The sequence below is a fragment of the Protopterus annectens genome, chromosome 12.part0, assembly GCF_019279795.1.
Source record: "Protopterus annectens isolate FY-2018-M chromosome 12.part0, PAN1.0, whole genome shotgun sequence".
Taxonomy (NCBI): domain Eukaryota; kingdom Metazoa; phylum Chordata; order Ceratodontiformes; family Protopteridae; genus Protopterus; species Protopterus annectens.
In genome coordinates, this window is record NC_056746.1 from 955,907,967 (window position 1) to 955,920,723 (window position 12,757).

Sequence of the window (12,757 nt, forward strand, 5' to 3'; positions counted from 1 at the left end):
ATCAACAGATCACATAATGGGATCAGTTATACAGACTCCTGCTTTATCACATAGTAGCACTGACAATAGAAATTTAATCTCAGTCTCTTGGACTACTTGATTTCTATGAGTCTGAGGCAAATATTAAGCAGAATTAAAAAGATGCTTCCACTGGATCAAGTGGAGCCACAGTAAGTTGGCTTCCCTTAGGGGATGAGACAAGAAAGTTGACAGTCTAAAAGGCTAGTCAGTATTTATTTATTTATTGCATTTGTTTACCAGGAAGGTCCACTGGGTCTAGGTGACTCCATTTTCAGTAGAGGCACAGGGAGAAAAGCTCCACATGCAAATTACAGGTGATACACATACAACAGAAATACAGAACTGCAACTACAATTACATAAAGAGCTAGAAGGCAATGTAGTAACAATCATGGGCATGGGTTTAAAATATATGGGATAAAGCTATCCTGACACAAACACACAATCCTGAAAATACAAAATCATGGATATTAGAATCTCGAAAACATTGTATAAAAACCTTGAATTCCCTGAAGACTGTGTACAAAATACACAAAACAATGGGGCCTGCAACGTATCTCCATCAGGAACAATTGGCATGTGTATGAAACCACGGAATCTCAAAAGGGGAATAGAATTTTAATAGTGGAGGGTTATGTATTCCATTTGGAGCATACAGCACATGAAAGAAAATATTGGTGCTGCAAGTGGAAGTCAGCTCATAAGTGCAAAGGTAGGCTAATTACTGTAACTGTACCTACAGCTTAGTAAAAGTGTACCGCATAATCATACTGGTGATCCAGCTGAATATGTCAAATACAGGTTATGTAGTGAGCTTAAACATAGGGCTGAAGTCTCTAGAGATGCACCGTGTGTGTTAGTGGAAGACGAGCTAGCTTCCACATCTACGGACTTAGTGCCTGACCTTCCCAGTAGACGTGCACAACCTCAACAGATTGGAAGGATCCGAAGGAAGCAAACATCAACAACATGTAACCCACACCTAATACTGCATACTCTAAATGTTCAGGATTACCCAATTAAAACAGGCACTTTCGCAGAAAAGAGGGTAGTAGATGTAACTGGTGAAAATGTGGTTATAGCATTTAGTACAGTGAACAACTTGTTTGACCTGAGCCGTGCAACCATCTGGTTAATGGACGGTACATTTTTCTACAAAGGGCTAATATGCAGACAACTCTATAGCATCCATGGGCTGGTGCACTATGGGGGATACAACAAGTCCATTCCCATACTCTACTGTCTGATGAGTAAGAAGTTTTTAAAATCATACAATGCAACATGGGATGGTGTATTTAAGTTACTGGCAGAGCAAGGGTTTGAAAGTACCTTGAAATATGTATTATGTGACTTTGAAATTGCTGCTATAAAAAGTATATGTCTAAACATTAGCTGAGTAAAATTTAAAGGCTGCCTATTCCACTTTGAAAGAAATGTGTGGAGAAAAGTGCAGCAGCTGTGTTACAGTCCTGTCATACATTGAAGGAGATATTCCCCCTGGAGGGGAGGGAGTTGGTGAAGTACTTTGGAGACTAGTATGTGTTGGGGAGACAAAGGAAGTTTGCAACTCGAACAACTTCTTTTTGTAGGTTCCCCCCTTGTTCCCAATTTTATTTTGGAACATTCACGATATCAATACATTATTCCTCTCCCAAACACAAAATTCGGAGGAGGCGTGGCACCATCGCCTCAAATGTTTATTGGGTACCAAGGCAATAGATCTATCTGTGCTGATGAGGAGTTTGGCAAGGGAACAGGATAGGGTAGAAGACCTGAGGAACCGCCTAGCTAGTGGATGTCCACCCTTCCTCAAGAGGCGTCGATTGGTGAGATGACAGATCCAATTTGAGAGGATCCTCTCAAACAAGGAAACATACAATGTATCCGACTTTCTTAAAGCAATTGCTAGAGTGTTAGAAATGTGATTGCAAGAGTAACTGTATATTACCTATATTTTTATATTTTTATTCACTATTTTCTTTAGTACACTGTCGGATTCTGGGGATGTGCAATGGTGGAGGATGCAACTACATAGCTGGAAGTGAACATAATAAAGAAATAAAGTCACAGCCAGCCGTTTCAAGATTTTAAGCTTTCAGTCAAGTAAGTTTCCAGTTACTGGCATTTCGGGATTGTGTGTTCATGGTTGTGGCCTCGAAATACTGAAATTCGGGATTTCAGTATTTCAAGATTACAAAGTGGACCTATATATATATATATATATATATATATATATATATATATATATATATATAATTTATTTTTTTTACCAAGAAAAACACATTAACACTTCAAATTATACATGTTTTTGTCCACTACTACCAGACTTCATCAGATGAACACAAGCAGTAATAAAGAACCATCTTATATATCCAATTCAAGTAGAAAACCACCAATCAAAAACATCATTCAGTTAGCCCTTCCTGAACAAGAAACTCATGTTTAAAAGCATAAAATGTACAAGTGAAGTAGAAACATTCCAAGTTGCATAATTAAAAAATCTCAAAACATATAAGTAAGATTTAATACACATTTTAAAAAACAATAAAAGCATTTTTTGTATAAAAATGTATACATATAAATACAATGAAGTGGAATGAGAAGAAAAAGTGGCTAATCTGCAACATCTACTGGCCAAACTTTAGCACAAACTCTATGAGCTGGAAAGTATTTACCTAAACCCTAGCTTTTAACAGAAAGTAAAAACTAATCACAGTGTAGCCTTAAAGAGTGCCACTAAAATTTTTTTTGTAAAAGGAATTTTATAAAAATGGGAATCTGTAAAAATTACTTACAGCTTGGCTTCTCTAAGTTTAAGCAAAGGGGCTACAAAGATATTTTAATTTAGCCCGGGATATCTCCCTGCATCTAAAGTCACCTGCCAGAACAACTCCCTGTATTCTAGGTGAGTTTCCCAGGGTCCACCTCTAATGTCAAAAGGAACATTTTCTAATAATAAAAAAAAAAAACAACCAAGTCTAGCTTGGGTGCATGTTAAGGTATGTTTAAACAGAACGTGTTCATAGATATGCTTTTTTAACATTTGCTCAGAATCAAAAGAAGTCATCCTGCACACACGAATGTACTGACCCTTAACAATGCTCTTTTTTTGAAAAAACAAAGTGGAATGGAACTTTCCGATGTGGTGCATGCTCACAGTGTGAACACATTTTACACCAGGAAAGTGTATATATTATGAGTAGGGATAGACTTATTTTGGGGTCCTCCTTTAATAACTGCAACACCTCTAGAGCGGTTTACCTCACCATTTGTGAACAATGTGGTACATTTTATATAGGTAAAACTGAGTGAATGTTAAAAAAGCTTATCTACAAACACCATTATGATATTAGAAGTTCTAATGCCAAAAACGCTCTGTTTAAACATAGCTTAACATACACCCAAGCTAGATTTGTTTTTTTTTGTATTAGAAAGTGTTCCCTTTGACATTAGAGGTGGCCCCTGGGAAACTCGGCTACAATACAGGGAGCTTAAACTTAGAGCAGCCACGCTGTAAGTAATTTTTAGAGGTTCCCATTTTTATAAAACTCCTTTTACAAAAATTTTTTTAGTGGCACTCTTTATGGCTATACTGTGATTAGGTTTTACTTTCTGTTAAAAGCTAGGGTTTAGGTAAATACTTTCCAGCTCATAGAGTTTGTGCTAAAGTGTGGCCAGTAGATTGTGCAGATTAGCCACTTTTTCTTCTCATTCCACTTCATTGTATTTATATGTATACATTTTTATACAAAAAAAATGCTTCTATTATTTTTTAAAATGTGTATTAAATCTTACTTATATGCTTTGAGATTTTTTAATTATGCAACTTGGAATGTTTCTACTTCACTTGGACATTTTATGCTTTTAAACATGAGTTTCTTGTTCAGGAAGGGCTAACTGAATGATGTTTTTGCTGGTTTTATACTTGCATATATAAGATGGTTCTTTATTACTGCTTGTGTTCATCTGATGAAGTCTGCTGGTAGTGGACGAAAATGTGTATTATTTGAAGTGTTAATGTGTTTTTCTTGGTGAATAAAATGGACTAAATTTCCCTCTTGGCGTTTGGACTCTCTTCACCCTATTTTCCTATTATTAGTGAAGTGTTTTGGGTGAATTAGTTCTCTCATTGCTACTTCTGTTTTATATATATATATATATATATACATATATAAATATATATATATATATATATATATATATATATATATATATATATATATATATATATGTTTTTGCTCACACATTGGTGGGTAAAGGGAGACTTGTCTCCCTGCAAACAATCATTTTTGTTTTTTTGCAGCCTTGGTGTGTGGCTGTTTTGACTAGTGAAATCCCAAGGTTTTATAGGTTTAGGAAGAATAATCACATCTAGAGTAAATGGGATTATTCATAGTAGACCCTTTTCAATCATCATCATCAGTAGCAGTTTTCTACTACTAAAAGCTGTTTGTGTCGTGGTTTTGCTTTGAGTTAATTAATTGTTCCACATATCTTTATAAAAAAAGCCAAACTGATGCAATAGTCCAAACTCTTGCTGTAAGGACCAGTGTGTGGAAAAATGCTTGGCAGGGTTATTGGGTATGCAGACCAATTCTTGTCATTGGATATATTTATTATGCAAATATATCTCATGACTTTCTACATTTTGGATAGAAACTTCCATAAATCTTTATATACTAGCTATGTATCCTAAAGTCTCACATGAGTGTGAAGATGTGGAGAAGAAGAAAGAGGGACATGGTATTGGTGGCTGTTTTTGGACTGTGTAAAGCTCATCTAACTGTAACACTCAAATGTGGTTTAAGAGCATTTTTTTCAGTAAATAAATAAAAATACACTTTTAATGAATATGTATGTCTACACCACAGATGGAAGGGTAATGCACATGGACATATAGTAAAAAAAAGAATTACAAACAGAAAGGTTGTTCTCATTTTTAAAAAGTCGTCATTAAATGGGCCTAAATGATCTAAAACATAGAAAAAAGTATTCAGTCTAGAATTAGGTTCATATTACAGAATGCATTTACAGGCTGCAAAATAAAATTTTACTGCAAAAGAACTTATTGGATATTACTTTTGTGTTTAAATGCTTATCACCAAATAGTGTTGATATGATTACAGCAGAGTGCTAAAATGAGTAAAGGTGTTGTGCAAGGAAACACATGAAGTGATTTTCAGCTGAACATGCAGTATACAGGGGACATATATATTATCCAGCTACTGGTGAAACAGTAAACCATTCATAACCCACGGCAGAATGAGCAGAAAAGCCAATGCATCTACCTGACACCATCATGCAGCTGCTTTGCTCTATGAAGTACATCAGCAAAAGAGTCCATCTTCAGCCACACCCAATGAATGTTACAGACCTGTAATGCATAACTTTCACTTTAAAAGATGCACTATCTTCTTTTGTTTAAAATTCATAGGGAGAAACATAAGAAAAAAAAAAACACTGTGCCAAGCAAAATAACAACATATATCAACATAAAGCATGATAAATATGTCAGTAAAAATAAATAAATACTAGCATATTTTATTGCACAAAATAAACTATTTTAAAAACTTTAGTTTATGGCACTTCACTGATTACTTCCATGCTGCCTGAAAACTATTCCACTAACAATGGCATATTTCATCAACAGTTATGTACAATGAAACATTCTGATACTGCCTTGCCAGCAAAGCACTGCAATGCGTGAGGTCTGCCAATGTAGTTATCCAGTCTTTTGTTCTTCTGTTGTGTGCAGCTATCCTGTGTCTCTCTATCCAACCTACTGTCTTCTGTCTTTGAAGTAAGCACATTGTGATTCTGAAACTGAAAGGTATGCCAGGAATTCTCATGTTGGGAAATTGAATAATCCAAAAGCCAAAATGTAGTCCTCAAATGGCACAACAATAAAAAGAGAAAATAAATTCCTGTTTTAATAAAGCATACATGATCCTCTAGAAAGGCTTCTGACCTTCATTGAGTTACATACTTGTATTCTCTGTATTATCCAGTGCAGATCTTGCCAGTCTGCTACAGACTACAGGCCCTTTCACAGAATTCTGCAACTACAACAAAGTGCTACTTGACATTACTGCAGATACAGTGGTAGCACCCTACCAACACACACACACACACGCACACACACACACACACACACACACACACACACACACACACACACACACACACACACACACACACACACACACACACACACACACACCTCTTCTCCTTGTTTGTCTATCCTGTACTCTGCCACTATGTTTTTAGTTGTGATAATGCCAAACGTGAGGAGGCCTGTAACATGGGCACACCCAGCAGATGTCTATCTTAGTTTCATCTGACTGCCATGGGGATTTAAATTTGGTAAATCCTTAACCAGAGTTCACGCTATTTAACTCATCACTTTCAGTTTGCACTGAAATTCAGTCTGTTATTCTTTTGTAAGTCACACCGATTAGTAAAGAATCAAGTTATGTAGAATACATACCACGTTAGACAGTAGATCATGTACGGATTCAAAGCAACCATCTTTTTCCTACTGTTTGCAATGTTTAACAGATCATTTTCCTATTAAACTTGCACGTATTTTTACTGATAAAACAAAGCAAGCAGAATGAAATAACATAGGAAAATCTGAAACTGCTGAGGTGAAACAAAAGTAATTTTGTAGTGCCCCAATTGCGCTCAAAAAATGTTTTAATTATATCCTGGTTCAGCCCTGCTATATAGAGAGACCCGACCATAATAATGTTTACAGGAGTGCTTAACTATTATTAAGCAACCCTACATGCTGTTAACATCACATCTGCACTGAAAGCAGACAGTGCCAATCAGAAAATAGCAACAACAGGGCATTAAACAGCTTCATTTCAACTCCCATTTCTGCCTGTTGTCTGCTAAAGTGCACACAGTACTTGGGTTACAACTGCCTCCCTTAGACAGGGAATGCATAATCACATCAACCACTTCCATACTGTTTTACCGACTAGAACAACACATAATTATTAACTGTTAGTACATGAAGAAAATAAATCTCCATGAACTACAATGAATTATGATCGGATCTCCAATCGTAACAAAGAATTTTGTGTTCTTAAGTTTGCCACCTTTTCAAATGCCCAAAGTGGGATTTTTTTATAGAAATGCCAGATTTTGCAGGACAAAACATACCAACGGCCAGTGCAAAGGACAGAGATTCATTTTTTGCCAGATTAAAAGCTTGTTCTTGTAGCATTTGAGTTGTTTATACTATTTTATATAACAGTATGTGCTTAGATACAAAATAATTGTTTTATGCAACTATCAAAGAAAACTTATGAAATACCTCTTGTCCTAAAATCTCACTACATTTGCCATCTTTTAGTTTTTTCTTCACAGGACACAGCTGCCCAAAGAGGGACTGTTAACATAGATATCAAGATTCACCTCTCATGCTTCACTTTTGAGGCAAATTTCGTGGCATCCATGTTTAGAACACAATATAATCGTTACAATCAATCTGATCTAGTCCTCTATTTTCTAATTTCCTTGTAACTGTCTCATTACTTACACCTTCAAAATATGCATTCACATTAATTGTCAGCCTTTCCAGCAGCACACACATAACATATTAACTTCAAATAACAGTATGCAATCACATTATAAGGTTACACCTTAGCAATGACACACTTTGCAAATATCCAGCACTGACAAATGTTTGTGCAGAATTTTTGATGTCATTTGGATTATCATCTTCAAGAAAATAAAATTAAGTCAGAGTTTAGAGAATAAGTAACTCTATTTAATGTATCATATCTCACACTATTCACAACCGTGCCCACTGTTTTAATCTCAGAACGAGTGAGAGGCAAGTTAATGTACTGCTTCTCACACCACCAGTGAAATATATCCAACAGGAACCCTGTAACAAATTGCTAACTGTGGACTCTGCTGACATCCTGTGGTAAAGATAGTACAAGACAAGGCTAGAGGAAACTTCTTGTATTAGAATAAGCACTAGATGGCACTAAAGCTTATGCTGCAAGCCCAAACATTACATAACTGCAATGCAACCTCAGCCAAATTAATATATACTCTATAAATAACATAGAAAAACTGTCATGCACACTTAATACACTGGGGAATAAGCAAATATCCATAACATTGTTAAGAAAGCTGTTTTGTGCTGAAGGAACAGCTAAAATAGCACAGACATGAGTACAGTTCTCATGCCTTCAGTTATTTTCTGTCTTTGCCATTGATGGACATAGTTTCAGTAGGATAAATTGTACTAGAATGAAACATGAACTTCCAAGTCCAAAAGCAGAGTGTTAATGGCAAATCTATAATTGCATCTGTAATAGAATACAATTGTCCAATATTTACAATCTTGCTCCAGATCAGTAAAAATATTCTAGTCACTTTATTGCTCTCTCTGTCTCTCTCTCTCTCTCTTTCTCTCTGTCTCCCTGCCATGTCTCACAAACACCACTGTTTCTCACTTAAAGTAAGCTAGTTGTCTCTGTCACATAGATGTACTCTCTGTTTCACCACAGTCTTTTGGGTCTTTCAGTCCAGAAACCCCACTTCTGAATACAACCCAATGCAATCAAAGGAAACAAAACAGTGTCTTCTCTATCATCATCCCTGCAACTTTGCTACAAATCAGACATACTCAAAAACAGTTTTTCACTTTGATCATCTCACAAAATTGGCAACATCTAACCGCCACTCTTCTCATCTTCCTCTTCTAAAATTCTCAGACAACATTAACACATAGTTTTCAGTAAATTCTTCCGGTTATGAAGCTACACAGATCTTAATATTAAGTAACTAATCTATCATACTTAGTCAACAGCTCTAACTGCCTACAGAACAGTACAAATATATACAAATTCAAAGCGTCAGTGTTTTTATATAAAATGTGGTAACACAATAAATGTATACTGTATTAAGGTATTATTTTCACGTCTAAATAGCCCATGTTTCCATAGATACTGTTAATGTTATTCTCATACATAACCAAACATTTTATCTTCTACAGATATTCATAACACTCATACTATTTTTTTCTCTACTATTTATTTATTTATTTATTGTCCAATTACTAATCAATTACCAATTAGTAATCATCTACTGTCCAATAGATTTGACCAGTGGCTATCCCTTCCTGTTCCTAACTGTCTCATTCATTCCTCTTTTGTTATGAGATAAAGGCAGGAAAGGTAATTTGTCAATTTGTTCCCCTTGAGGGTGAAAGTTGAATGCTATGAACTGGGCCAATCTGTTGAACCTGCAAATGTTCCTATGATTGTCTCCATCAGCAACTTGTGAGCAGCACAATTCCTGTTGTGCAAGAGATACATGTATGCATGCATGCCAGCATATGTGCCGACCCTTTTACCCCAGCAGCACATCACTAAGCATTGTGGGCTTGCTAGGTCCCTTGCTCTCCATAATATAGCTTATTTTTCTTTAGGCATTGCCAATGCAGCAAACCAAACTGCTTCCCTCTCCATAGAATTTGAGCCAGTATCAGCTACTCACTCCCATCCTCCTCTGCTTGGTGCCCCAGCACCCCTGCCACTAACTGATCAATGGTAATCTGGTTCATTGTCTGAACTTTATTCCTTTATGCCATAGGACAGGGCTCTTAATACTCATTATGTTATTCTTTTTTTTTTCAAATTATTTTTTATTGAGATTTTGTATGGATTCCAACCTCCTGAGAAACAAAGATGGCACACTATGATGATTCTATAGACTGTCGGTGGTGGGCCTGTCCCTGAATTTGAAAGGGCCTTCGCCAGTGGCAGCGGCCTGTTATCTTCATAAAATTATTTGTATGTATGTATGTATGTATGATTGACACACAGAGTAATATTGTTTAGAACTCATTGCAAAGAAGAATTTATGCATTGTAGTATTCTTTGCCTGTCAAAAGATATTTAAATAATTGTTCCAGAAATATGATTATTTGTTTATTTTTTTAGGAAATGAAGTAGACTGCTGTACTGCAAGAGCCACATCTCCCCTAACTCTGAAGAGTTTGGTGGTTACTGCTTCATCTCAGGTTGCAGGTCCAATGACTCTTCCTCATTCTAGCATTGCTAGAGGTCCTGAATTCCATGGCCATGTCATCCGAGGACAGGTGCCGACACCAACTGGCTCTCCTCACCTGTCAGGTGTGCATCCACCCCTACCTCCCAGCAAAGTCATCGAAGAGCTACATCGTGCATTGGCTACCAAACACCGGCAAGAGAGGTACACTTGGCAATTTCACCCTCCATAAGCATGATTATTTCAGTCAATTTATTTATAAACTGTTTTTGCAAAACTCTTTTCTCATGAGGACTGTGAAGATGGTGCAGAAAAAAGGGTGGTGACTTATATGATTGAGCAACACTGACTCACTTCTGCAAGTAATATAAATGTTGGGATGTAGATTCAGAGTATAGATGAAGAATTTATTGCACTGCTTTTGTGTAGTTAAAAATACCTGTGCATTTCTTTTTATTTGTAAGCATTTCACATAGTGAACAGAAAATGCTCACAAAATCTGAAAACACGATCTAGTACAAATGTAATTTTATCTAAGATATACATGAAATCTTTATGTAAATGCAGAAGGCATTATAATTTTATCCCATACTGGAACATTACATATTCTTTCTAGGACATACTCTGATCAGTCATGTCTTTCTACACTTATAACTGGTGAAGTGAATGAAGAAATAAATTGCATTAGCGACCTGAAAACTCTGTGGTGGGGTTTGCAGGCTATGTTATAATGAAAAACACTTAGAAAATATAGGTAGGTCTTATCCTTTTATAGGATTATGACTGGATTACTTTTATTAACAAGGATAACACATAGAAAACAATCTGGCAAAAGTCTCTATAATGAATAAGGTAAAGTGTGTTTTATTTCAAGCAAAGTAAATGCATTATTGAGTCAGTCTCCAAAGTACGGTCCCCTTGTTTGAAATTATCTCTGATAACTGATCTAGCATGCTCACAAACTGAGATGGTCCTAAAATATAAGGTCTATTATACACAGTAATATCTGAAGTTTCATTTCAGCAATGGCTAACTTTACTTAAAGGACATCCAAGGTGGCCACTATTTTGCTAGACTTTACAATACTGGATCACACTTCTGTATATTTGTACTTTCTTCTGTGCATCTTAAACTTGTATTCTTTTTACTTGTTATACATAGGTTCATAGGTGTGTACTAGGCTAATGGCCCTGGGGCCTTTACAAGCCTAGCCATAGGATTACCCTGGCAACGTGCCACCCAACCTTAGTTCTCAGTGCCCCTGTCGAGTAGAGTCACTGGAGTTATCCCTAGGGTGAATTTTCTATTTCCCATCCCCACATCAAGATTTCTTTTGAAGAGGGTCAGTGGGGTGCTCTGCTTGACATGCATGGGAAGTCTGTTCCATAGCATGGGCAGCCTCTGGGTTATGAACCCGTCCCTCCTGCATGTTCTGTTGATTGTGGTAATGAGGATGATGTCTCTGGAGCATGTGGTATGGAGGGATTGGGATTTCTTTAGATGTAGCATTTCTAACAGAGCTGGGTCAGACATGGCTTTGTAAGTCAAGCGGAGATTGTCTCTAAGTAGGTGATATGAGACAGAGAATAGTTGGAGTGTTTTGAGTCTGCCCATGTAGGACAAGTGTTTAAGGCCTAGAATCCTCTTTGTGTGGTACTTTTGTGGCCTCTCCAGTTGTTGCAGGTGTCTAGTGAGGTACATGCCAAATAGGGCATTGTACTCAATGATTGGCCGAATGAGGGAAGAGTAGAGGGAGACAATGACCTCTTTCTTCCTGGATGCAAAACCCTTAGTAATGAGATGTGCCACATAAAAGGACTTTCTCACCACAGTGACAATGTGGTGATCAAAAGAGAGGTCACTGTTAACCTGTGTTCCCAGATTTCTTATAATGCCTTCTGTGTTCAGTGGACTATTATCAATGTGGTAATTCATGGGAACCATGTTTTTTCCAAAGGGGATGACGACACATTTTTTGGCATTGAGCTTAAGGCCATGGTTCCGAAACCAGTCGTTGGTCTCAGTGAGGCCATTCTGTAGGATGTCATCATCACTTGGGGAGTTAATAATAGTTCCCAACCTGCAATTGTCTGCAAACTTTGTTAGCCAGAGTCCCTTTGTGTTGGCCTGGACTTCAAAAGAGTAAATACCAAACAGGAGAGGACCCAGGACAAAACCTTGTGGGACTCCACTCGTGAATAGTCAGCAGTCTGACTTGGAGTCAGCTACTTTCACACTGCACATTCTATCTGTGAGCCAGTTTGCAACCCACCTAGTGATATAGGGATTGATGCCTTGCTTAGTGAGTTTTTCTATGATTCCTGAGTGGGAAATGGTATCAAAGACCTTGGCCAGATCAAGGTAAGCTGTATGAACCACCTTGCCTTCATCCACAGCTCTGGTGACTGACACAAAGAAGTAGACCAAGTTGAGCAGGCATGATCTACCCCTCACAAAACCAAACTGTGTGGGATCCAGAGTTTGGAGATTCCCTATATCCTTGTTTATTAGGTCCATGATGATGTGTTCCTTAGCTTTGCATATCAGACTCATCATGCTAATGAGGAGAGAGTTCTTAGGGTCTGTAGTCGCTCTTTCTTTGTGGAGAAGGATGACTGTAGCAGTGCGCCATTCGGTAGGGACAAAGCCTGAGGTGAGGCTGTGATTGAACAGGGCACACAGGTGAGGTGCCAGTTCAC

General features: G+C 37.2%; 1 protein-coding gene across 3 annotated transcripts in view; it reads left to right on the top strand.

The window, feature by feature from the left end:
* Positions 1 to 12,757, top strand: part of PHACTR3 (phosphatase and actin regulator 3) — a 1,988,889-nt gene that overhangs the window by 1,361,638 nt on the left and 614,494 nt on the right. For all 3 annotated transcript variants that reach the window (XM_044089987.1, XM_044089989.1, XM_044089988.1), the window contains one exon: positions 9,992 to 10,262. In XM_044089987.1, the coding sequence (XP_043945922.1) occupies positions 9,992 to 10,262 (271 nt within the window). The remainder of the gene's footprint in view (positions 1 to 9,991; positions 10,263 to 12,757) is intronic.